Source organism: Budorcas taxicolor, chromosome 19 (assembly GCF_023091745.1).
Source record: "Budorcas taxicolor isolate Tak-1 chromosome 19, Takin1.1, whole genome shotgun sequence".
Taxonomy (NCBI): Eukaryota; Metazoa; Chordata; class Mammalia; order Artiodactyla; family Bovidae; genus Budorcas; species Budorcas taxicolor.
Genome location: NC_068928.1, coordinates 24,483,028 through 24,509,162, shown reverse-complemented (window position 1 = coordinate 24,509,162; position 26,135 = coordinate 24,483,028). Strand labels below are relative to the sequence as shown.

The following is a 26,135-nucleotide window of genomic DNA, read 5'->3' as shown; positions in this document are numbered from 1 at the left end:
TAAAATATCTTTGTTCTTTCCCCTGCACATGGATTTAAAAAAAAAAAAAAACAAATTATAGCTCTCTGAATTTCTTTTTCCTGGAGGAGGGCATGACAACCCACTCCAGTATTCTTACCTGGAGAAACGCTTGGACAGAGGAGCCTTGTGGGCTACAGTCCATGTAGGGTTGCAAAGAGTTGGACACAACTGAAGTGACATGTAACTTCTTTCTCCTCATCTGTGAAATGATGTGGTTGAGTTGGGATCGCTTTGAAGGCTCTTTCTATGTTGTTATGACTCTTTGTTTCGGGACTGGCCAGATGTTTAGATTCTGAATATCTACTTTTTCCATTTGCCAGTATCATTTGTTTTCTAGTGGGTAATTTAAACATATGGTGGCTACAGGAATGTAAAGTAACTTCATCAATAGGACAGTGAAAGTATATCATAAAGTGCCCTTTTGATTTAATTTGCCAAATCCCAAATGATCTGGAGTGTCTTATTATTATGAGCCCTCTTCTGCTCTTGAAATAATCCGCTTTATCATTTAGCTTCAGTATTAGGCACTGTCTATGCTATTTTTGTATACAGTTTGATGTAAAAGTCAAGGTTTATTTTATTTTTTTACATGTGAATCTCACTGTTCTAGGACCATTCGTTGAACAGACTATTCTTTCTCCATTGAATCATCTTGGTAACTTTGTGAAAATTAATTGACCCATATATCTTGGTGTTTATTTATGGATTTTATTATGTTCCATTAATCTGTATATTGTATATTTCTCCTTACTTGAATGCCGTATTGTCTTGACTGTTGTTGTTTAGTCTGATTCTTTTGTGACCCCCATGGACTGTAGCCCACCAGGCTCCTTCTGTCCACAGGATTTCCCAGACAAGAATACTAGAGTAGGTTGTCATTTCCTTCTCCAGGAGCTCTTTCTGACCCAGGGATCAAATCTGAGTCTCCTGCATTGGCAGGAGGGTTCTTTACCACTGAGCCACCAGAAGAAAGCCCTTGAGTGTTATAGATTTCTCCTGAGTGTTGAGAGAAAAATCAGGTCCTCCAACTTTGTTATTCTTCAGAATTGTTTTGGCTAGTCTAGTTCCTTTGTCTTTTTGTTTAAATTTTGGGATCAGCTTATCAGTTTCTATGAAAGAACTTGCTAGGGTTTTGATTGACATAACATTGAATCTGTAGATTCATTTGGGGAGAAATGATGTCTTAACAATACTGAGTCTTTTGATTCAGGAGCATGGTACATCTCTCCATTCACTTATGAAACAAATTTAGGTCTTATAAAATGTACATCTTTAGTTTCTCTGAACCTAGCATGGGGTATAAGCTGCCTTCCCTCATTCCTGATTTTGGTAATTTGTGTCTTTTCTTTTTCATTGCATAGACTGCCTAGCCAGAGATTTATCAATTTATTTGATATTTTCCAAGGACTGGCTTTTGGTTTCTTTGATGTTTCTCTGTTATTTCTGATTGCTGTTCCATTAATTTCTATCTTTCCATTATTAATTTATTTCTTTCTTTCTGCTTTGAGTTTAATTTGCTCTTTTTTTCTTTTTCTGGTTTCTTAAGGTGGAAGTCTAAATCAGTGATTTGACTTCGTCTTTGAGAGGCAATTTTTCTGGGTAGAAAATTGTGGGCTGAGAGTTTCTTCTTAGCATATTTTAAAGATATTGATCCATTTTCTTCTGGCTTTCATAGTTTCTGCTGTGAAGTCAGCCATAATTCTCTGTTACTCTTCAAAATGTGTCTCTTGGGGAATTCCCTGGTGATCCAGTGGTTGGGACTTGGGGCTTTCCCTACTGTGGACTTGGGTTCAATCCCTGGTCAGAGAACTAGGATCCTATAAACAGTATAGCCAAAATATTAATAAACAAAATGTGTCTCTTTTCTCTGGCTACATTTAAGATTTTTCTCTTAATCCTTCAGTGAAGGACTACCAGCTGGTCCAGAAAGGAGGAGGACAGGAAGGCAGTGACTCCCAGGCCCAGCTAAGCCAATACTCTCAGCACTTTGCCTTTATTGCCAGTCACCTTCTGCAAACCAGCATGGACAGCCATTGTCCCGAGGCAGTGGAAGCAACTTGGGTCCTATCCCTGGCCCTCAAAGGATTATATAAAACGCTAAAGGTAATGTTGAGTTTCTTCCATTTGCTAATCAGTCTGGCTGTGATCTAACACCTGCAGGGTATTAACTAGAAGGAAGTATCATCCGATTTCAATGAATAGGATCATAGGATCTTGATTATTTTTAGAAATGATTGGGGCCTTGCACAAGGATATCATTAAGGAAGAAACAGAATTTTCCCAGTAGTTGGTTCTCTGTAATTTTTCAGTCCTGCCTCATGAAACCAGGCACTACTACCTTATGGGCACATAACCTTGGAAGATGAGAAGAAAAATTGACAACAGTTTCTCGCTTCCCTCTGAACCACAGCTCCCTCTGGTTCATTATAGGGAGAAAAAAGGAGAGTAACATCTTATGGGATCTTTAAGCAGTAGCTCAGCTAGTAAAGAATCCGCCTGCAATGAGAGAGGCCTAGGTTCGATCCCTGGGTTGGGAAGATCCCCTGGAGAAGGAAAAGGCTACCCACTCCAGTATTCTGGCCTGGAGAATTCTATGGACTGGATAGCCCATGGGGTCGCAGAGAGCTGGACACAACTGAGGGACTTTCACTTGCATTTATCTGTAGCCTGGCTAGCTCAGTCGGTAGAGTGCAAGACTCTTAATCTCAGGGTCATGGGTTCAAGCCCCACGTTGGGCGATGATTAGTTTGACTTCCCTGGTGGCTCAGACGGTAACGCGTCTGCCTACAGTGCGGGAGACCCGGGTTCAATCCCTGGGTTGGGAAGATCTCCTGGAGAAGGAAATGGCAACCCACTCCAGTATTCTTGCCTGGAGGATCCCATGGATGGAGAAGCCTGGTAGGCTACAGTACATGGGGTCGCAAAGAGCTGGACACGACTGAGCGACTTCACTTCACTTTGGCATTTGGGGTGAGAGAAGGCAGACAAGTTGAAGAGCTGGGCAGTAACTAACATGGAGATGGGAAGCCTTGACTTGTGGGGAACATGATTCTTCTACTGCTTGAGGGGCATCGGGAACGAGGGAGGGATCACTTTAAGGATGACCTTCCCAACAGAACTAGCCAAAGAAGAAGGATTTCCTCTGGAAGACTTATGAGTTCTGTGAGTTGGGCAGCACTGGCAAGGAGGACATGAAAGGACCCAAGCACCACAGGGAGGCTGGTCTAGGTGGCATCTCGGCTCTGGCCCATCCCTGAGGGTTCACGGTTTCAGGCTTGAGGCCACGCACCTGCTGTTTGTCGGCTTCATGGCATTCACCACAACCTGCTGTATCAGTGGTTTTGCATTACAGTAGGTTTGGGAAAGTAAACTCCCTGAGGGCAGAGACCATTTATGCCTTTGGATCCTTGATTCCGTAAATATTTGTTGAGCACCAGGTGCCAGTTGGAACTGATTACGTAGTGTTGAACTAGAGAGAAGGTCCCTGCTGTCATGGAGCTTTCAGCCTTAACTGTGAGGGAGACACCAGGGAGCCTGCAAGGAAAACCACAGGAGTCAGAAAGAGCCTTCCTGAAGAGGTGAAATCTGAGGTGGTAGATAAGGAGTCTGGGCAGAGTATTGCATGCTGGGAGAGAGCAAACTCCAGGTGCAGAAGGAACACTTCAGGGCTTCGGGACAGTGCTAAGGAGGAGAGGAGACACAGAGGCAGGCAGGGAGCCTGCAGGGGCCTTGTCAGCCATGAACAGGGACTCAGACTTCAGTCTGCAGGACAGTGGGAAGCTTTGGGGAGGCAGAGAGCAGGAGAGGGACATAAAACCTCTGTTCTTAGCATAGGACTCAGCACGTACAATGTACGAGGCTTCAGAAATACTTGTCAAGTGAATGAATTAGAGAGTGGACAGACTTAGGTTACGACTCAGGTTCAGAGTTTCATCTTTCCTGCTGACTCTGGAATCTTCACCAGAAGGTGGGCTTGGGCCAAGAGCTGAGACTGGGCTCCGATAGGGGCCTGCTTCTCCCTGAGTGACCCTTGACTTTCTTCACTCTGAGGCAATTGCGAATCATTCTTTTCCTGTTTGGCAGGTTCATGGTTTTGAAGAGACGCACGCTACCTTCCTACAGACAGATTTGCTGAAGCTACTGGTGAAAAAGTGCAGCAAAGGGACTGGCTTCAGTAAAACGTGGCTCCTCCGGGACCTGGAAGTAAGGGACGAGGGGACTCCCGCTACCGCTTCCTGCTGCAGATTTACAGGCCTGGGAGTCAGAGCAGCCAGGCAGTCACAGCTGGTTCTGCCCTGTGCACTCTCATCCGGTGCAGTTGTTAAAACAGTATCTTACATTTGTCTTCCCTTTTGGAAATAGAGATTATGACACCTGTCCTCCCCTGTCAGGGAAAATGAATTTGATGTTTGTCCAAAGAATATTGGAAGAGAAGTAATTTGTGGAAACACACGGTTGACCATTATATCATGGTAATAAATCTGCCCTTGAATTATTATTTCCCCTTTAAGTTCCTTTGAGCTAAAATCAGTTTCTAAATTTGTCCTGCACTTATGTTTATTTTATGTAGGACTTCAGTTGATAATACTCATTTTATTGCTTTTCCCCATAAGCCTTAGATTTTTCTTAGTGGAATTACTGTGGTTCCCTGGGGTATTTCTGTGCCAAGTGCCAGCCTCAGGGCAGGGAAGGCTGCTGCTGTATGGGAGGTGCTCAGCTGACCATTCTCAGTCACACAGAGGCCTGAAGTCCAGGAAACAGCTCTCAGTTGTCACAAGAGGATTTAATTAGGTTTTGGGAAAATATGCTGAAACATATTCAAGGATAACCTGATGAGCATTTCCGCTCTTGCTGTTTAGGAAATAGAGCAAAAATAGAAAAAATTCTAAATTAAAATAGAAAAAATTCGTAATTAAAATTTTTTGCATTCAAAAATTTACATTTTTTTTGTGGAGAAAATTTGAAAAGTAGAAAAGAAGGAAAAACTCCAAATTCCCGCCCCCCCCCCCCGACACACCTGCTATTAGTATTTCATGTATTTCCCTTTTCTGATTTTTTTCCTTCTTTGTCTGTATTGCATACATAGATTTGGATTGTATAGGGGAGCACGTTACTGAAATAAATTGAAGTCTTGTGATGGCCATTTTTCTAAGTTGTTGGGTGGTTTTCATAACCGCCATTTTTAACGGCTGCATATGATCCATAAAGCTGGATTTCAGTTTTTGCCATTAATAAATGCTTCATTGACTATATCATGAGTATAACTTTTTACACATTTTACATTATTCCTAAAAGATGAGTTGCAAAATCAAAGGTTATGAACATTTGTATAGGTCTTTACATTTCACCAAAATGCATTCTAAAAGGATGATAGCAATTTACGCTGTCAGTGGCAAAGTTAATAAACACAAAGGTCCCTTGCAGTTTTAGTTAGCATGTCTTTGGTTATAAGTACAGTTGAACATGCTTCCATATCCACTAATTAATACATTTTTTAAATTACTTTTTTCGGATGTGGTGGGCCTTTGTGGCTGTGCTCAGGCTTTTCTAGTTGTGGTGAGGGGGGGCTACTCTGTGTTGAGCACTCAGGCTTCTCATTGCACTGGCTTCTCTTTTTGCAGAGCACGGGCCGGAGGTGCACGGGCTCTGTAGTGGTGGTGCACAGGCTTAGTTGCTCCGCAGCATGTGGGATCTTCCCGGACCAGGAATCGAACCTTTCTCCCCTGCATTGGCAGCCAGATTCCTATCCACTGTACCACCAGGAAATCCTAATTTTACACTCTTTCTGTAAATTCTGATGTCTTTTTAAAGAGTCAAGTCAAATATTTTCTACCCTTTGAGGGTTAAAGGTCTTCTCACACACTAAACACTCAGGTTCCTGCCCTGCCTGATTTTTGTTCTATCTAGATTTTGTCCATCATGCTGTACTCCTCAAAAAAAGAGATCAACACTTTGGCTGAGCATGGAGGGCTGGAGCTGGACGAGCGAGGGGACCAGGAGGAGGAGGTGGAACGGTCGGCCAGCAGCCCTGGTGACCAAGAGCAGAAAAAGCTAGACCCTCTCGAGAGCCTGGATGAGCCCACCAGGATATGTTTCTTGGTATGTTCCTAGGTCATGGTGTGGCATGAAGAAGGGACTCAGGAATGGATTCTCTTTGGCTTGGACTGAGTTTTAGCCTCCACATGGAAATGCTTCAGGCTGATGTCCTGTGAATGCGCTTCTGGGAAACTCAGTCTATATTGTACGGAACTGACCTGGAAGGAGGGAAAAGCCCTTTCAACAGTAGTTCTTAATGTTTAGGAGTTGTGGACCCAAAAACTTTAGATCATTTCTCCCATAAACTACGTGTGCAAATACTTATATGTAAAGTTTGGCATATAATGTCAGGCCCATCCATAAGCCTCCAGTGACAATCTGTCCTCATAATTTCTCAAGTACATCCTTACTTTCCCTAGATAATCCACTCTTCCTCAAAATGATGTGAAAATGGGCAGAGGCTTGGGCTTCAAAGGCTCTAACTATGTTAAGAGTAAACAGAGACTATGGGGCGGATGTAAGAAAAGCAAATACAGTTTTTCAAAAACATCAAAAGAAAGTCTAGTACTTAGATTTATGTGCCAGTTGTCATACTTGAGGGCAAGGCAGCTACTGCAGGAAAGCTAGCAATGAATAAATACCATTTGGTGAGTAATTATTGACTACTAGCATTACATTTTGTTGGTATAACTTTTTTCTAATTATCATCTTTATTTGCTTCTTTGTTCTTCCTTTTTTAAAATAGCATGCTGTACCCCCTCATCTATATAATCTTTAACAAATGCAGTGCACAATCACAGATAACTGGCACAAATAAAAGTAAACTACCAAAAACATGGACTTCAGAACTAGGAGATTTTCCTTTGGATTTATAATAGTAATGCAGATTTTATAATCCATATTTTGGAGCTTATAATCTTATATGCATGAAGTGTGGTGTTAAATTAAGTGATGTGATGGTCTTAGATTATAACTTGTAGTAACTGTAGAAAATAATTGTTTTATCACTTTTGAGTTCAGGTTATCAGTAATGTGTTGAAACACTTCAAATTTTCTCTCTTCTGCTTCTTCCTCGTGGCCTCCAGATGGCTCATGATGCCCTCAATGCCCCTCTGCACATACTCCGGGCCATATACGAACTGCAGATGAAGAGGACCGACTCTTTCTTCCTGGAGGTTCAGAAGAGGTAAGGATGCAGCCAGAGTGTAAGGAGCAAGGAAACAAGTGAGGGTGGGACTCTGTCTACCTCCTGCTGACAAGATCTGAGAGGCCAGGAGCAGCTGGAGAACTGGTTTTCAGGTCTTCATAAAGCGCCGCGTGGCATGGCTCGTCTTTGAGTTGTACTGTGTGTTCCTTTAGGAAGAACTTCATATTCGCAGTCTGCCTCTTAAAGTAAACTAGTTATGAATGCAGAGATTGACATAGACACCAAGGTTTCTCTCCTGTATCAATCCAGGGAGCAAGCAGTGTAGAATAGGAACTTCTGGTACATTGTGGTCAAAGTATTCTTTTTTTTTTCACTTGTATGTATTATTTTCTTGTTTTTTCCTCAAGGTATATCAGTGAAAGGTATCTTAAAACAATATACCCTTCATCTTGGCCAGGAAGTTCAGAGCTAGTTCTTGAGCCTAGCTCTTAAATTTATGGAGAATTTTATGTTTCTGCATCTAATCTCCTCTTCCATTCCCCACATCCTGGTTTTGACTTCTTATCCTAATTTAGTTCCAATTCCAATTTAGTTTTCTTTTGTTATTTCGTATTTCTTTTTTCCCATATGTATTTCTTATCTACAGCGTCAAATCCTTTGTGAAATGAAGCAGGATTACCTCAGTTAGGGCTCAGAAATTTGTTATCCTGTCCTGCCACAGTCCAGAGGTAGACAGCAGCCCAGGGTGGATGGGTAGTTTGCTTCGCAGGTGACCTTGTGTCCCCATGGCGCTGTCCTCCTCTGTGTCATCAGGGCAGGCTCTCCCACACCCGCTCTTAGTTCCAGCCCAGAGGAAAGGGGGAAGGCAGGGAATGGAGCGCCTCCTTAACCCAGCCGCTTGAGGGCAGGCCCCGAATGTGGCACACATCACCTCCCTGGCCTCCCATTGGCATGACCCCGGTTGCATTGCTGTATCCAGCTGTTGGGAGGACTGGGAACCATGTCTCCACCCGGGTGATTGTGTTTCTTGCTAAAACTTCAGGGAACTTTGTTTCTAAATGAAAGGGAGAATGGATCCTAAAGGACAGTTTCCATCTCCATTGCAGGCGTCCGGGCATGCCTGCTCGGGTAGATTAGCACTGTGAGTCTGGTGTTGGAAGTGTGGACCATACTACCTAATTCCTTAGTAACAGGAAAATAACTGATTAGCATTTCTGCAAGTTTCACTGAAGGTTAAACTCTCACCTCTCTGGAACACAGATGCCCAGCTTTGTGCTCCTTCCTTCTCTTCAGGTTTGACGGGGACGAGCTCACCACAGACGAAAGGATCCGGACCCTGGCTCAGCGGTGGCAGCCCAGCCGGAGTCTGAGACTGGACGAGCAGAGTGCCAAGGCCGTAGATACAGACATGATCATCCTGCCCTGCCTGGTACGTGGGCCCCACCACCGACCCCACCCCTGGGAAGGAGGGTGTCTACTTGCCCCCGCCCCCCACCCCAGTCGTGGGATGACCAGCCCCAGTGACAGTGGTCTCTGGGCTTGCAGTCCAGGCCTGTCCGCTGCGAGCAGGCCATCGTCGAGTCGAACCCTGTGACCCAGAAGCTGATCTCCAGCACAGAAGGCGAGCTGCAGCAGAGCTACGCCAAGCAGCGGCGCAGCAAGAGCGCCGCCCTGCTGCACAAGGAGCTCAACTGCAAGAGCAAGAGGGCCGTCCGGGACTACCTCTTCCGTGTGAACGAGGCCACGGCCGTCCTGTACGCCCGCCATGTGCTGGCGTCCTTGCTTGCCGAGTGGCCTGGGCACGTGCCGGTGAGCGAGGACATCCTGGAGCTGAGCGGCCCAGCCCACATGACCTACATTCTGGACATGTTCATGCAGCTGGAGGACAAGCACCAGTGGGAGAAGGTGACCAGGCAGCTGGGCTGGGCACTCACCCCGCTCCCTCTTCCCCTCTGTCCCCCTCCCCAAGACCCCTGGGGGGGGGCGGGGTTTGAGCAGGCTTCCTCTAGGGAGTCCCTTCCTGGAGTGAGGTTATCTGTGTGGCTCTTCAGCCCCTCGATAGGTGTGAACCTGATAGGTGTGAACCCCACAAAAGCTGATTCAGGTCACAGTTGAAGTCTCCCAAGTCTTGGCCTGGAGCCAAACTCACGGCCCAGGCAGACTGGATGCTCGGAGAGTATTTGAAATAACAATCTCACGAATCTCGCCCTTGCAGTCTCCTTTTTTTGTTTTTAGACTTCGAAGTCCAACTCTCCTTGCTGGCCTGTCTCTTCTCATGTCCCCTGGGGTCTCACACAGCATGAAGTCCAGGGGACAGGGTTAGTTACGACTGTGACAGCCTATTCCCATAATACAGGAAACCTTCCAGGAAGGTTTATGTCTTCTGTTTTAAACCATCATTTCTAGTGTATCTGCTCCAGGTCAGACACTCTGCCAGCGCTTACACCTGTGTTACATCATGACCCAGGCAGAATTTTATTGGTGAAGAAATCAAACCCAGGAGGCTTGCCCAGGCTCCCAGCTGCTGGGCGACAGACATGGGATCTTACAGAGCCTTTGCATTCTCTTCAGTCCAGTGCTCTAATTTATACTTCAAGTTTTCAGGTGGTGACCATCTTTTGTTTGTAAAATCAAATCTTCAGCTGAGCCTTTCAAAGTGGTGCTGGCTTAGCAGACTTTCACAGGGCTGGGAGCATCTCTTCTACCTCCTGCTGTGTAGAGTCGGGGGACCCAGGGCAGAGCTCAGGAGCCCTGGGCACAGTCTCCCGCTGAGCTCCATCATCTTGCCATGTTCTCTGCCTGTTTCCCACCAGATCCTGCAGAAGGTGCTTCAAGGCTGCCGGGAGAACATGCTGGGAACCATGGCCCTGGCTGCCTGCCAGTTCATGGAGGAACCAGGAATGGAGGTGCAAGTGCGGGAGTCGAAACACCCATATAACAACAACACCAACTTTGAGGTACGAGCCAGGGTCGGCCAGCCTCGCCCAGTGTCAGGGCATGAGACTGGCAGGACCCACAAGGGTTGCCGAGTGGCACGAATCTCATCACCGCCCCCTGCAGTTCTTTCCCCCCACCCGACAGACGTGGCCTAGAAAGTGCTCTCTTAGTCTCAGCAGCCATCTACCTCCCTGAAGCCAATCCCAGGATTCTGTACAAACAAGTCCTCTCTTCTCCTGACCTTGTTGTGATAGAAAACCTGAGGGCCCCCAACGCTGGAGGAGAGATTACCTGTCCTGCAGTGAGCTCCTTGGACTGAGACCTCCGTGTCTCTGGCAGAGACTTTGAGTGTGGGTCTGGGTTCCATCCTCACTCTATCCTTCCCCTGATGACTCAGCCACACCTAGGGGACTCCCTCCCCTTTGTTTGATTACCCAGAACTGAGAGGCCTCATCTGTTTTATCCTTAACTCTGTACCTGGACAGAGAGAGGTAGGGCTTTGCCCCCTTTGGAGGCAGAAGTGGGGGTGGCCTAGTGGTCCTCATAGGCTTGATGCTGCTTGTGTCTCTTCAGCTCCTTTCAAAATATGGGAGCTGTCGTTCTGAGTAGTTGGGTGACAGAGAGACTCATCTAGAATGTGCTTGTTGACAGCTGAGAGTTTGTTTTACAGAATATAAACCTCCTCACTCTCTACCCTCTTAGCCTCTTCTCCCGCAGTTCCTGGACTCTGTCCTCACCCTCACCCCCCCCGCCCACCCCTGCCCTGTAAACACCTAGTGAGCCACTACATTCTACCTCAGAGGGATCGCCTTACCTTCGCCGCCGCCCCAACCCTCCCCTTCTCTGGATCCCTCTGGCTGCTCCTGTCTCCTCCCCCAGTGCTGGCCTGCCCTAGTCCTGGCCTTGCCGCACCCTAGCTGGCAGTGATCCTGGTACAGCACAAACCTAATCCAGGCTTTCTCCTGCTTACTGCCTTCCCGGGCGCCCCTTGCTGTCCAAACAAGTCTCGGCACTTCATTTTAGCACACATGGCCTTCCTTTTCCATCTGCTCCTCCCAGCCTCTGCAGGGTCACGTCACCCCCTCCCCATCTCCTTAGCATGTGTGCATGCGAAGCTCACTCTTTACCTCAGACACCCCAAGCTCATTGCTGTCCCCTGGACACATTAGGCTTTCCGGTGCTGTTTCCTTTGCCTGAAACACATCCCCACGTGCTCATGTCTCGCCGCGGCCTCCATTCCTTCCTCCCTGACAGTCCTCTCCCGTCCTCCTCAGTCTGCCCAGCAACTGGGGCATCCCTTCCCTGGGACATTTTTCTGCCCTTGCCTCCCTTGCCTCCCCTCCTTTGAGCTGTGCCCAGGCTGCACAGTGTCCTTCCTGCCGTGTTGGCAGCCCGCGTGCATCCTCCCCACCCAGCCGGGCTGAGAGCTCCTGGAGGCAGAGGCCCTGACTCAGTGCTTCTTCGGGCACAGTTCTGCCTGCAGGACATGGCATGAGGAAGCCCTCGGGAACTGTCCAGTGACCAAGGACGACGGCGTGTCCTTGTTTCCCCTCCTAGGACAAAGTTCACATTCCTGGTGCCATCTACCTCTCAATCAAATTCGACCCTCAGTGCAACACAGAGGAAGGCTGTGACGAACTAGCCATGTCCAGCAGCAGTGACTTCCAGCAGGACCGACACAATTTCAGTGGGTCTCAACAGAAGTGGAAAGATTTTGAGCTTCCAGGTAGTAAAGAAGTACCAAATAATACAGACTCTTAATGCTAAGTACTGAGAAGGGAAATTGTTGAAGGATTTGGAACTGGGCTTTATCTGTTCAGTGGGAAGTCCTCACGGGCCTTTCCCTGTCTGCAGTGTCCTGACCTGTCTGTGCTTCTTGTGTGCCCAGGAGACACTCTGTATTACCGCTTCACCTCTGACATGAGCAACACCGAGTGGGGCTACAGATTCACCGTGACGGCCGGACACCTGGGGCGATTCCAGACAGGTGTGTGCACTGGTCCCTCCATTCTCATGCTCTCCCTACACAGGACACTCCGTGGGTGTCAGTACCGTTAAGTCACTGGTCTTCGCTAAAATCAAAGCGGATACCTTTCTGTGAGACTTCAAAGAATTTTTCTCACAAGCGCCACACGCATCACTTGTGAATGTACTAGAATTGGGAGGTGGTAACTTCTCTATGGCCAGAAAGAGGAGCTACCTGTCAGGACCAAGGAAAGATGCTGGTTCTCTTAGAATTCACCAGGATATTTTGCAAAAAAGGAAGAACTGAAAATGTTCCCATGTTGCTTTTCCATAAGGCATAATTTTAGGCAAAATTTAAATGAGCATAGTGGTTTCATCCTATTTATTAAAACTTGAGCAGTTTATGTCTTTTTTAAAATATCTGTTTTGTGGGGGTTGCCAGGATTCGAGATCTTGAAGCAGATGCTGTCAGAAGAAAGAGTTGTGCCACACCTCCCGTTGGCCAAAATTTGGGAATGGCTGGTGGGTGTGGCCTGTCGCCAGACTGGTCATCAACGGTTGAAAGCCATCCACCTGCTCCTGAGGATCGTGCGATGCTGTACCCACAGGTAAGCTGCCCTCCGGATTCGATTCCTTGGCTGGGTATTTGTATTGCAGATATCTCCCCCACTTCGAGGCTTGCCATTCACTCTGTTAGTGGTGTCTTTAATGAAAAGAAGTTTCTGGTTCTAGTGTCTTCCAGTTCACCTGTTTCCTTTATGACAGAGCTTTCACTGTCCTGTTTAGGAAATTTTTGCCTCACTTGACCTCGGGGTCATGAAGGTGAAGCTTAATTATTTTTTCTTCTATATTGAGAGCAACAATCCACATGGAATGAATTTTAGTGCATGATTTGAAGGATAGAGTTAAGCTTCTCTTACACACATTTTTTTACTGTTTTTTTTTTTCTTTTATGGATCTCCATTTGACTCTAAAGCCCATCTTTCCCTTCGCACACTCCAGTGCCATCTTTGTCACAGAAAAGTGTCCTTGTACACACGGATCCATCCCTGATTGCTTGTGTTCCAGTGGTCTTTTTGGTTATCTTTGTGCCAGTACCATACTGTCTTATATATTATAGTTTTACAGCAAATTTACGTATCTGGCAGTATAAAGCCTTCAACCTGGTTCTTCATCTTCAAGATTGTCTTGAAGATGCTACTTGACCCTGTATGTCCATGTAAATTTTAGACTGAGTTTAGTTTTTCCTCCCACCCCCCAGCTTTACTGAAGTGTAATTGGTAAATTAAATTGTAGTGTATTAAAAGTATAGAATATATCAATACATTATGAAAGGATTCCCACAGTCAAGTTAACTAACATCCATCACCTCATATGTTTACCTTCTTTGTGGTATGTGAGAACGCTTAAATTTTACCCTCTGTCTGCAATGTGCTTTTCAGCAACTTTCTGTCCTGTGTTATGATGTTATACACTATTCTCAACGGTAGTCACCAGGTCGTATAATAGATCCCCAGACTTCATTCGTCTCACAACTGAAAGTTTCTACCAGCCTTTCCCCGCTTCCCACAGTTCCCAGCCCCCGGCAACCACCACTCTCTCTGTTTCTACAGGTTTGCCTGTTCCTGGGTTCCACATAAGAGCGATGCCGTGCGGTATTTGTCTCCGTTTATCTCGCTTACTTCACTTGGCGTAATGCCCTCCAGGGTCATCTCTGTTAGGGTCATCTCTGTTGCTGGAGAGGACAGGATTTCCTTCTTTCTCATAGCTCAACTATATTTCATTGTGTACATACTCACCACATCTTCTTTACCCATTCATCCATCAGGAGACATTATTTCCAGACATGTGGCTGTTAGGAATAATGCTGCAGTGAACGCTGGCATACTGATAATCTCTCTGAGACAGTGATTTCATTTATTTTGGAGATACTCAGAGGTGGTATTGCTGGATCATCTGGTAGTCCTTGAGTTTCTTGAGGGAGCTCCATGCTGTTTTTCGAATTGTGCCGGTTTGCATCCCCACCACCAGTGTACAGGGCTCTCCTTTTGCTCCGCCTCCTCGCTGGCTTTGGTTCTCTCTCATCTTTTGCGTGGAAGCCATCCTAACACAGGGGAGGTGACGCCGCACTGTGGTTTTGATTTGCATTTTCCCCGTTGGTTAGTGATATCGAGCACCTTGTCATGCTCCTGCTGGCCATCTGTATGCTTTCTTTGGAAAGACGTCTCTTTAGGTCCTTTGCCTATTTTTCTCTTTTTTCTCTTTTGCTATTGAGTTGAATGAGTTCCTTGTGTATTTTGGATATTAACTGCTTGTCAGATATATGACTTGCAAATACTTTCTCCTGGCCCACAGGATGCCTTTTCACTCTGTCGATTGTTTTCCTTGCTGTGAAGAAGCCCTTTTAGTTTGATGTAGTCCCACTTGTTTATTTTTGATTTTGATGTCAAATCCAAAAAAAAAAAAAAATCATTGCCAAAACCAATGTCAAGGAGCTTACCCACAGCCTATGATTTCTTCTAGGAGTTTTACAGTTTCAGGTCTTACCTCCAAGGCTTTAATGCATTTTTGAGTTGATTTTTGAGTACGGTGTGATGTGTATGAAGCATGTGTCCCATCTCTCCTGTCATCAGACGGGAGGGCCCTTCCCGGCTGCATCATGGGTGCATTTCTGCAGTGTGCTGGCCATCGCCAACCCTCCTCCCCGTAAGGACACTCCCTCAGCCCCTTGATCCCAGGGGCCGAGACTGGAGCGGGCAGAGGGGAAAGGCAGCCCGAGGGGCCGGGTGGCTACAGAATGACGGCCTGAGTTCTGCCGCAGGCCTGAGTTCTGCCACAGGCATGAGTTTGCAGGCGCGTTTTCCTTCCTGCTCCAGTGCTGTCCTGAAAACTCAACCATGACGCCGTCTCTTTAAATCAACCCATGTTTTCTCATTGGTTTACATTATGAAGTCTTATTCCTCTGGGAGAAAGTGATTCGCTCCAGGATCACACTTAAATGTATAATCAGGAGTCTTTTAAAAATCATATATTAAAAAGAAAAGGCAACATTGTAGATTATAAATGTATAAAATCGTGTCCAAGAAATCATAATGTGTCTCCTCGGAAGGACTTTGAACTGGAGTTAAAGTACAATCTTCCTCTGAGTAAAAAACATCAGTGCAATCTCAAGAGGCTTCTGTCTAGTGAGGAGGACTCTGTTTTATATAGAAAGATTTCTGTCCTGAGCAACTTTATAGGCATATTTCTTGTTTTATGAGCTTAAGATCATAACAATGGTTGCCATTATCTTTTAAATCAGATGTTTTTTTCCTTTCTGATTATTTAAAACGATGAGCGTTATAGAAAATCTAGAAAACTGACAGGGACAGCCACTGATAAGATTTTTGGTGTGTTTATTTATGATTTTTTTAATATGGTCACACAATACTACACATGCATTTTAAAATTTTTTTGCAATTTTATGTTGCGTATCTTGGTCTTTTCTACTTAGCGTTTATCTGGTGGTTTTTTCCTGCTGTCATTGGAAGTTCTTAACAGCCATATTTAAAGACCCACTAAGGTGATTGGTGTGAATGTGCCGGAGGGTCTCCTTGTCCCCAGAGTTCTGCTTTGAAGTTGAGATTCTGCCCCTTTTCTTATTTGCCATTGGCAACTATTTGGGGCTGTTTAGGGGGTGTTGGGGGGGGGGTGGTGATTGGGACTGGCTTGGCCTGACTTTACTAGATGTCAGGGTGGCAAGGAGCCTCAGAGCTGCAGTTCTGTCTGCGGGCATGACCCCAGGAAGCTGCGCCCCTCCTCCCACAGCGACCTCTGTGACCTCACGCTGTTGAAGCCCCTGTGGCAGCTCTTCACCCAGATGGAGTACAGCCTGTTTGAGGACGTGACCCAGGCCGGCATCCTCCTGCCCCTGCATCGCGCGCTCACCGAGCTCTTCTTTGTCACCGAGAACCGTGCCCAGGTGAGGGTCTGTGCTTCTGCCCCCCGCCAGGAGCCCTGGGGTGTCACTGGGGTCCCAGCAGAACTGCGCAGGGAGATGGGCCTGGCCTGGGGCCCGGGGTTCCCTTCTGCCCCACCCCAGGGAGCCGGGTCTGCCCTGAGATTGTCTGTTTGCTCAGGCCTGATGCCAAAGAGGGAAACAGCCCTTGACAGCAATGAGTTTGGGAAAACAAACCAACGGGCTGTTTCTTCCTCCTTTCTTCCCCGCCTCAGCACAATAGACTCATTGACCAGGAGAGCTGAAAGGGCCTTTCAGAGCTCGCTAGCCTATCCCCTAGGTTTATAGTGAGAAGGCTGCGGGTGAGTCCGGACACGTGGCTCCGCCCATCCCACTCCTTCAGAGGCACCCAAGGAAGGTGGGCGGTGAAGTTCCCCACAGAGCGAGCAGCCATGTCCCACCAAGGCTCCTGTGGTCCTGGGTCGTGGGTGGGCGTCATCCCTGGGGGGTGGGCGTCATCCCTGGGGGGTGGGCGTCATCCCCGGGAGGTGGCCTCTGACCGCTGCGCCCTGCTCTCTCCGCAGGAGCTCGGCCTGCTGCAGGACTACCTGCTGGCCTTAACCACTGATGACCACCTTCTCCGCTGCGCCGCGCAGGTACCGCCTCCTCCCCGCCCCGCTCCCTGCGCCCCGGTGCAGGCTCCACCCCGGGTTTACACGGAGCTCTGTTCCCAGTCAGCCACTTCCTGCTGGTGTCACAGACAGCAGCGAGCCCCATTTATCAGTGTCATTCATGGTAAACCGTACGGTCAGGAGACACCAGCAAGAATTTGTGTCTTTGAAACCAAAACAACCAGTGCCTTAAATTTATAGTTTGGCTAATCCCTAAAGTTTCCATAGAGTTAGACTCCTCTGACAGCTGTTGGGCCTCAGGGCCCCTTTCCACTTTTGCATTCCTGAGGATCCCCAAGAGCTTGTGTTTATGTGCATTATAGAGATTGATATATACTGTTAGAGAGTATATTATAAATTTAGGCATCAAGTTAGAAGTTGAAATATTAAACACTTATTTGTCGATTTATTTTTAAAAATAATCATCTCATTATATTTAGCACCACAGTTGTGAAAACCGACTGTGTTTCAAGACAAAACAGTTTTTGAGAAGGGCGGCGCTGGGTTCCGTTTCTGCAGCTCCCTTTCCTGTCTGCCTTCATGGGAGACAGCGGGCTTCGAGGAGCTGCTTCTGCTTCCGGTTGTTGTGACGTCACACAGTAACCTGCCGAGCGCGCCGTCGATGCTCGCGAGAGTATGAAAGTGAGAAAAGCAGTGGTATTGTTGTGAGAAGGGTTTTCACAGTGCAGAGCCTCTGGAAGGGTCTCGGGAGCTCCTAGGCCCCAGACTCCATGGTGAGACCCTCAGGCTCAGAGTCCTTGGATATGGTAGAGCATGCCGTCTGCATCCACAGTGGACAGATGGGGATGCTGAGGCGCCAGGAGGGGAGAGGTGTGCCCGGAGTCTCGAGGAGGCCTCCATCCAGCTGGGACTCCCAGCCAGAGCCCTGCACTCCCTTTCTGGCAGGTTTTCCCAAACCGTAGGTTCATCCTCCTACACAAAAGGGTCAGTGTGCAGCTTAGAAAAGTGGGCACCCCCCGTCCACTACAGAGGGGTTTGTGTGAATTGTCTTGAGACCTGTAGGCCGAGTGAAGACTCTCCCCACCCCAGCTCCCGTCAGTTGCCTCCCGGCGCTGCCACTGCAACCCGTGGGATCCCAGCACACAGTCCTGACGTCTGACAGTCATGACTCTGAAAGCTTAACATCGCTTGTGCCCCTCCCCCTTGCCTTTCCTGGTGTTCCGTCTCTAACCCTCATTCTCTCCTAACTTCCCCCAGCCAGTCCACTGTGGACCAGTGCTCTGCTGCTTCTCCTGGCCTCCACCCCTTCTTCCCCATCCACGCCCTCCTCTTCCTGCTGCCTTGGCTTGGAGACCAACCTTGGCCTGGCTCCAGGGCGGCTGCCCTCCCAGCGCTGCTTCTGGGGCCCCACCACTGGCTGTTTCTCCCTGTCCACACTTTTGTGCAGCTGTCCCCCTCCCTGGAGCTTTCCCAGCTCCCCCACCCCCGAGGTGTCCTCTGAGCCCCAGCGCTGCCCCTGCTCCCCTCTCAGGGCAGTGAGGACTCTGCCTGCCCGTGGAGTTTCCATGTGTCTTGATCACTGCTTCTTTCCCTCTAGACTGTGGCCCCCCGGGTGAGGGGTACCACCTGGCCTGCATCTGCCTCTCCCCTGCACCCCTCCAGTGCTCAGCTGCCAGTCTTGTTCTATCAGCACTTAATGACCCAGAAGGTGATGAGTTCCTGACCATGGTAATGACTCTCTCCTTCCACAGGCTCTGCAGAACATTGCTGCTATCAGCCTGGCCATCAACTACCCAAACAAGGCCACCCGCCTCTGGAACGTTGAGTGTTAGCCCTTGATGTGGCGTGCATGGAACTCGCTAATCTGTCCACGAGGATCTTAGAGCAGATGCCTGCACTCATTCGGGAAGATTCCTGTGGCATCGGTGCCCGGCTCTCCTTGAGCTCCCCCCTTCCACCCCGACTAGAATGCCAAGCAGCCACGTCTCCGAGAATGTCCTGTGTCACAGCGAGGCACCTGCACGTCCCATAGCATGTAAGAATAAGCAGAGTGATGCAAAATCATTCAGAAAGCGCCAGCTGCAGGCCTTTAGGAATGTTGTTCAGAGGCTGCAGCCCCTGAAGACCCAGCCGCAGCCTCTCTGGGAAGGGCTCTGTCTCCGTTGTACTGGAACTGCCTGCACTTGCCCTTCAGGGGATGACAGAGTCTGCCCGGACTCACATTTCTCAGCAGGACCTTCAGCAGCAGCCTGGCTGGGAGCTCTTCTTTCACTTTTGCTTCTTGAGACCGGCTTGTCTAAACCAAAACCAGTGAGAGCCCGGCCACCACCCAGTCCCAACCATTCAATACAGGACCTGCTGCCATGCTGGCCTCTGCGTAGCCTTGGCCGTCCCAGAGAACTCCTTGGTGAGAACAAGTGCCCTTGGGAACAGCCAGCAGGCCGCCACGCACGTCCACTGTGCACGGCTCCCAGCTCAGCCGCGTTGTTTTAGTTGTTGTTTTAACACATATTTCAGTTTCCACCTCATGTTTTTAGAGAGAACCACACTGACTCCCTTGAGAGGCCTCGGGGGGCAAGACTGGCAGATTGGTCATTCAGGGGGACACACTGGTTTGTGTGAAAGGAGCAGATCTTGAAGAATACTCTCCAGCGTCTGTACCCAAAGACTCAAAAGTGTTATCAGAGGCGATCTTATTTTAGAAGTCAAACAAACAAAAAACCACATGGTTGTATTTCTGCTCCACGGTCATGGTAATCCATCACGTCCGCCTCTGGGACTTTCCATGGTTATCTGGCTGTCACCTGTCTCTAGCAATAACTACATCAGTTCCAATGAATGCTATTTTCCACTTTCCTTTCTGTGGTGGTAGTCTTGCCCTGAAGTGCTGATGATTGTCCTCTTTCCAAAGCCATGCTTTGGAGTGTGAGGCTGGGTTGGCAAGTGGGCCATGGACAAAGCCTCAGTGGGACTCATCACTTGAAGAAGCTTAGAGCCAGCTGCCACTAAAGGGCGGGGATCTGGGCCCAAGCATGTCGCCCCCCATACAGGGCCAAACCCACGGAAGGCTCATCACAGCCAGGCGGGGTTGAGCAGATCCACGTGCCACGGCCCCGGAAGCCCCCCCTCTGCAGAACCCAAGGCTGCGGGTCCTGGAATCTCCTTATTGCTGGGGCACTTCTGCCTTCTGGGCCAGGAAGCGGAGTTGCTGCAACCTTCTGCAGCCCTAGATTGGATTCTCAGCCCAGCCCCAAGCACGTGGAGCTGTTATGGAAGGGAGAATTCACAAGACAGAAACAGAACAGGACCCAAGGCTTAGTGACCTAAAGCCCAAGGCCCTGACATGGGCACAGCCCGGGACTGGCCCAGTCTCCCGTGGAGTTGGGGTCTGAGTAGACGAGCGCTGCTGGCTTGGTAGAAACCCCTTCTCACCTTTTGCTCTGCTAGCATCCCCAAAGAAGGCCCCAGGGTCCATACCGCCCAGCCCCAGGTGGTTGTCTCCCAGTGATGAGGAAAATCACAGAAATCACTGTGCTTGCAAGGAGAGGTCTCTGCCAGAGGCTTGGGCTCACTGATGCAGAGATGGTGTACTCACTGCTTGCCCTCACCATGCCCCCCCTAAACCCCCAGACTGGCAGCAGCTGCAGGGGTCATACCCCTCATGGCAGCAGCCATTGGCTTTGCCCTCCATCCTCCCACTAGGGAGATAAAAGTGTAAATAAAACGCTGGACTCCTCAGAGCTTCTCTCTGTACACCGCCCCTGGTCTCTCTGTATTCAGTCTGCATAGAATAAGCCTTGGTTTTCCCTTCACCCACAACTGCTGCTCTCCTGCCAGCGCCCTGCTCGGCCCAGCGCCCTGCCTCCCATCGCCTCTGCTACCAGCCACTGGGTGGCGCTGCTGAGCCAGGCCCACGCCCCTGGTCCCCAGCCGGGCCCTCAGCATCTGAAAGTGATTTCCATCTAGACCGACATCCCTCTGATCCTTCTTAGGAGGTGGGACTGCCTGGAGTGAGGTGGGACTGGCAGGAATGAAGGTGTTGTGGAAACATGTGCCTAATCTATAAAGAAATCTGTTCCAAACCATGTATATTGTACAGACAGACGCTGTTCCTTACGGGGAGTGACTTATTTTCATCATCGTTTTTAATTTGTTTTCTTACGGGTTTACGATTTTGAATTTTTCTTATTTGGTTGAAAGAAAGAATTTTGATTATATCAGCTGAGTAAGTTCAGCCTGTAAAAAGGATGTTAAGTTGTGGGTAAAATATGCAAATGAAGAGAAATATATTGTACAAATTCTATATAAAAAGGTACACTTGTGTGTGGGCTTTTCTTCTTTTCCCTTTCTTCTCCTCCTTCTGCCTTGCTTATGAATATGATGCTTGGAGTTTCTGCCAAGTCTGTACTGATGGAATTCTAGAATCCCAAGGCCTTGGGGTGGGAAGGAATCAGAAAGTTTCTTAGCTCCCACCCCCCTCCCAGTAGCTCCTCCTGCCCCTCCCTGGGTCTGTGCTCTGGGATCTTATCCTCAGACCTTGCTCCCTGGGCCTGTCCCTCCTATGCACAGTCACTCAGAGGTTTACGCACATGTGCGTACACACACACACACACACACACACACACACACTCTCACCCCAGTCACCTCCTCTCCAGACACACACCCCAACCCCATCATGGGCTTCCTTCACCTCTTAACAGCTCACAAGGCGTGTGTGCTGCCGGCTAAGGGGAGGATGGCAGAGGTGGTCTGATCACAGGGCTGCTACCTTTCTGGGGCCTGGCTTCCTCCTTGCCTGCTTCTGGACCTGCTTCTGACTCCACACCAGGCCAATGTCTGCCTGTCCTGGGGTCTCGAGCTGCTTCCTCCTTCAGGTCACTGGTCTGCCCCCTCCTCAGCCACTTTCCTAGTGTTGAGGGCTGTCTCGTGAATTAGAGAGGAGAAACTGGTGGGGGCTGGACTTAATCGACCTTCCAGGCCCATCTGTTTTGGTCTGAAAGCACCTGACATGTCCCCTGAAAGCCCCCAGCCTGCCTTCTGAGGAATCCAGGGACAGGACCCAAGACCCAACCTTGACCCTCATCAACCCTGAGGCCAGAGAGAACTGGATCAGTGTGAGGCTCAGCAGAACTGGTGCTTCCAAGGTCTTCGCAGCCCCCGAGCCCCCCACCTAGGGCCTGTTGGTGACACCTTGGCCGTCTCACATCCTGCAGTGTTGCCTCAGTTCAGTTGCTCAGTTGTGTCCGGCTCTTTGCGACCCCATGGACTGCAGCAGGCCAGGCTTCCCTGTCCATCACCAACTCCCGGAGCTTATTCAAACTCACGTCCATTGAGCTGGTGATGCCATCCAACCATCTCATCCTGTCATCCCCTTCTCCTTCACTGCCTTCAGTCTTTCCCAGCATCAGGGTCTTTTCCAAGGAGTCAGTTCTTCGCACCAGGTGGCCAAAGTACTAGAGTTTCAGCTTCAGCATCAGTCCTTCCAATGAATATTCAGGCCTGATACTCAGGCAGTGTTGCCTGAGCAACATTTATTCATTGAGTCTTTAAAGTTGGCCCCGAGAGCCTGAGTTGTGCTCAATCTGTCTGAGCCTCAGCTAGGCTAGAGAGGCTGCAGAGGAGATTAGCTTATGAGCACACAACAGGGCTTCCCGGGGAGCTCAGCTGGTAAATATTCCGCCTGCAATGCATGAGACCCCGGTTCAATTCCTGGGCGGGAAGTCCCCCTGGAGAAGGTATAGGCTGCCCTCTCCAGTATTCTTGGGCTTCCCCGGTGGCTCAGATGGTAAAGAATCTGCCTGCAGTGAGGGAGACCTGGCTGGGTTCAATCCCTTGGTTGGAAAGATTCCCTGGAGGCGGGCATGGCAACCCACTCCAGTATTCTGGCCTGGAGAATCCCATGGACAGAGGAGCCTGGCGGGCTACAATCCATGGGGTTGTAAAGAGTCGGACACGACTGAGTGACAAAGCACGAACAATAGAAGGTCACAGAGGTCAAAAGCAATTCAAACTCAAGCCTTTCAGAACGGAAAAGAAACAGTTCAACCAGCCGAGCCTCTTCATTTGAGAAAGAACGAGAAGCTCTGAGAGGTCATCTTGAAATTGCACAGGAAGTAGTGGCAGGGCCAGACCAGCCTAGTTCTCCTAACGCCCAGCCCCCAAGCTGTCACCATGGCAGGCGCTCGCTCATTCATTCAATGAATAAGATCACTCAACCAGTCAGAAGCATGCTAGGTATCAGTGCTTTAAATAAACCACTGGTGAAAAACCCAAGTTCCTGCTTTAAATTCTGTTCTTTCAAGAATTTTAAGTCCCCAGTGTTTTGTTTTCATATACTAGATTCTCCAGACTATGTTTTATTTAAAATGGTAAATTTCTATTAAAAATAAAAAACCCAGCCTCCAGATTGAGGCCATACGTAAACATGGCCCTGAGCACCCCTTCTGATGATGCCTTGTCTGCCACTCACGACCTTGTCTCACCCACTTCCCTTCCCTGCTAACAGAATCCAATTTTGTTGCAGGTGATGACTGGTGATGCTTTAATCTCAAGAAAGGTAGGACCTTCCACTGGCTCCTGAGGAAAGTCATGATTGGTTTGAGTCCCTCTCGGTAACCTCATTTCTATTTGCTGAATGTTCACTTTCCCAGCCCCTCCTGCAGCCAGGGTGGCTGTGTGACCCAGTCAGGCTGAAGAGAATTCAGCTGAGGCCTGCAGGGAGGGGAAGGGATTTTGCCCCGGCCCCTATTTGTTCCCTTTGTGGAGAGAGGGCACCATGCTTGGCACTCAGGCAGCAGCCCTGCTGCCATGGACAAAAACAAGGGGCAGAAGGAAAAACCTGACCTCTTAGTTACACTGGGCATGAGCCCTAGAATCACTAGCCTCCAGCCATGTGTGTATGTGTGAGAGAGAGAATGAGAGAGAAAATGTTTTTTTGGAGCTGAAAAATTCTGACCTAAATTTAGGCAACAATTTGGCTCCAATAGTTGGAAAAAATGTCATTCTGTGTCATCATATACCTTATGAACGATATATGGAAAAGCAAATACATAAAAATTCCTGACATAAAATTGGAGAGACCCCTGACAGTGTCCAGTCAAGCCACGGATGGCATTAAGCTGCAAACATTGACAAGTTACTCTTTTCTTTTCTAGGGATTCTTGGTACTGAACAGAGCCTTGCTCCTGCTCAGTGAGGTTGCAAACTCAGTTTGGAGGCACTGCCCTGGATTTACTGGGATTTCTTCAGTTGCAAGTTAAACCCTCTCCAAACTAACTTAATTTTAAAAAGAGAATTTATTGACTTAACAAACCTGAAAAAGTCCAAGAGTTGCACCTGGCTCTGGGCAAAGCTAGATTCCAGGTCAGTCTGTCTGTCTCTCCCTACCCTCCCTCTCCCTCCCCTGTTCTGCTTCCCTCTTGGGCTTTTACAAAGATAAAGGTGAAGAACCAAGTGAAGGTTCTCCTCTCCTTTCCAACCTGCCCGCTGCCTGCCACTGACTGCCCAGTGCTGAGAGCCTGTCACTGTCTCTTCATGGGACTCTTCCCTGTGTTGTTAACTGGTGTTTTCTAGCCATGATCTGACTTCATGTTTACAAAGCTACCTGGGAGACCCTGAATTCGCAGCTGTGGGCCCAGCACCGCGTCCATGACTCCTGGGCAGGAGACGTGCCGGGAGAACCCCACACAGGCGCTCCAGGGGTCGCACCAGCACATGCTCGACCGCTCAGCTGCTGGGTCAGGCAGTGTGCCCCTCCTCCATTAGCGAGTGTAGACACCCCCCACGCAGAAGTGAAGAGAAACACCCCCAAACAACCGATCTGAAAACAAAAAGGTTACACGGAAAAGAATGGGGACAAGTATATGAAGCAGATGCAGACAGCAAATCAGGGTCACTTAGTTCCAGGCAGTGCAACTCAAGACAAAAAAAAAGTAAACTGGACCAAATGCCACTTTATGGATCAATATTTTCTGTGGATAAAGAGTGTAATCTGCAATTAAAACAGGTTTCTGTACCAAATCCCACCAGAAATTACACAAGGCAAACATGGATAGAAATGTGTGGAGAACTGAGCAAACTCAGTTGTAATAGGAGGTGGGTGACATCTTTCTAATTTACCAGCAAGTTATTTGAAAAAGTGACTTGTAAGGAAGCTTTCATGACAAAATTCTCCCTCGCTGAGACAGGCCATGGAGAGAGACCCTCCTGAGAGGGTGGCCAGTTGACCTTCCCAAGCCTGCCTCCTGACCCTGAGAGTCCCCTTCCGGGTGGACCCTGTCATGCTGGCCTGGGGGCCTTGTGCTCCCTTTGCCCGGCAGGCTGGGTATGGAGATGGGCCCTCCCCGTCCTCCCCATGACAGCCAGGGCCGGGCTGGCCAGCTCATCAAGGCGGAACCAGCAGAAGCCAGAGCACAACCAAGTCTCCCACAGGTGGCTGATTAGCTCTTGTCACCAGCCAGAGGGGATCTCCACTGGGAGGGGGTGCCCTTTGGGATTCAGAAGGGGCAGGAACTACCTTTCCCTGTCTAAAAACCTTACACCAGGAGGGATGGGGGTTTGGAGTTAGCAGATGCAAACTATTGTACATAGAATGGATCCGCAGCAAGCTCCTGCTGCAGAGCATGGGGAACTATATTCAATATCCTGTTCATGGATAAACCATGATGGAAAAATGCGAAAAAGAGTGTATATATGTGTGTATATGTGTGTGTGTGCACTCAGTCACATCCGACTCTTTGTGACCCCATGGACAGTAGACCACCAGACTCCTCTGTCCATAAGATTTTCCAGGCAAGAATACTGGAGTGGGTTGCCCTCTTCTCCTCCAGGGGATCTTCCCAACCCAGGGATTGAACCCACGTCTCCTGCGTCTCCTATATTGGCAGGCGGATTCTTTATCACTGAGCTACCTGGGAAGCCTATACACACACACACACACACACACACACACACACACACACACATATATATATAGGCTTGTAATATATATAATATATGTAATTTATATATATCTGCCATATAGTAGAAATAAACACAATATTTTAAATCAACTGTACTTCAATACAGTAAGTTTTAAATAAAGCACCTTGCACCAGCCCCTGCTCCAAGTCCTCACTGTCTCTCCCAGGTCCAGTTCTTCCCACACTGATAGGCAGTGGTGGTGTCCAGTGCCTGCAGGGGCCCTGCCAGCCAACCTCACTAGATGACACTTACAGGCTGGCTAGGCCACAGCACAGTCAGCCGCATCTCTGCGCCCAGGAGGGCCTTACAGCAGTTAATAGCCCAGGTCTGTTATTCAGTGAGCGCAGGTGTGCCCCCGGGTTCATATGCAGATCATGCCCAAGAGAAGGCCTTCTTTTCTGGGGCTCATGGATGATTCCTAAAAATGGGCCCTTTCAGGTCACTGTATTAGGTAGGCCGGACTTTGCATCTCTTCCTCTAGAATCTTTCTGTGTCAGTG

At 48.7% G+C, this 26,135-nt stretch overlaps 1 protein-coding gene and 1 non-coding gene across 3 annotated transcripts in view; both read left to right on the top strand.

The window, feature by feature from the left end:
• Positions 1 to 20,996, top strand: part of ZZEF1 (zinc finger ZZ-type and EF-hand domain containing 1) — a 93,343-nt gene extending 72,347 nt beyond the window's left edge. Inside the window, exons 39-52 of one of the 2 annotated variants that reach the window (XM_052657066.1) lie at positions 1,925 to 2,124; positions 4,105 to 4,224; positions 5,929 to 6,120; positions 7,143 to 7,243; positions 8,498 to 8,633; positions 8,750 to 9,109; positions 10,018 to 10,161; positions 11,699 to 11,867; positions 12,030 to 12,128; positions 12,549 to 12,714; positions 13,720 to 13,761; positions 15,914 to 16,067; positions 16,628 to 16,699; positions 18,427 to 20,996. In XM_052657066.1, the coding sequence (XP_052513026.1) occupies positions 1,925 to 2,124; positions 4,105 to 4,224; positions 5,929 to 6,120; positions 7,143 to 7,243; positions 8,498 to 8,633; positions 8,750 to 9,109; positions 10,018 to 10,161; positions 11,699 to 11,867; positions 12,030 to 12,128; positions 12,549 to 12,714; positions 13,720 to 13,761; positions 15,914 to 16,067; positions 16,628 to 16,699; positions 18,427 to 18,507 (2,036 nt within the window). In that variant the 3' untranslated portion in view covers positions 18,508 to 20,996. The remainder of the gene's footprint in view (positions 1 to 1,924; positions 2,125 to 4,104; positions 4,225 to 5,928; positions 6,121 to 7,142; positions 7,244 to 8,497; positions 8,634 to 8,749; positions 9,110 to 10,017; positions 10,162 to 11,698; positions 11,868 to 12,029; positions 12,129 to 12,548; positions 12,715 to 13,719; positions 13,762 to 15,913; positions 16,068 to 16,627; positions 16,700 to 18,426) is intronic. The other variant, XM_052657065.1, reaches the window with a different exon arrangement.
• On the top strand, positions 2,687 to 2,759 carry TRNAK-CUU (transfer RNA lysine (anticodon CUU)). The gene has a single exon. It is a non-coding gene; the product is annotated as a tRNA-Lys (tRNA).
• Positions 20,997 to 26,135: the final 5,139 nt, after the last annotated feature.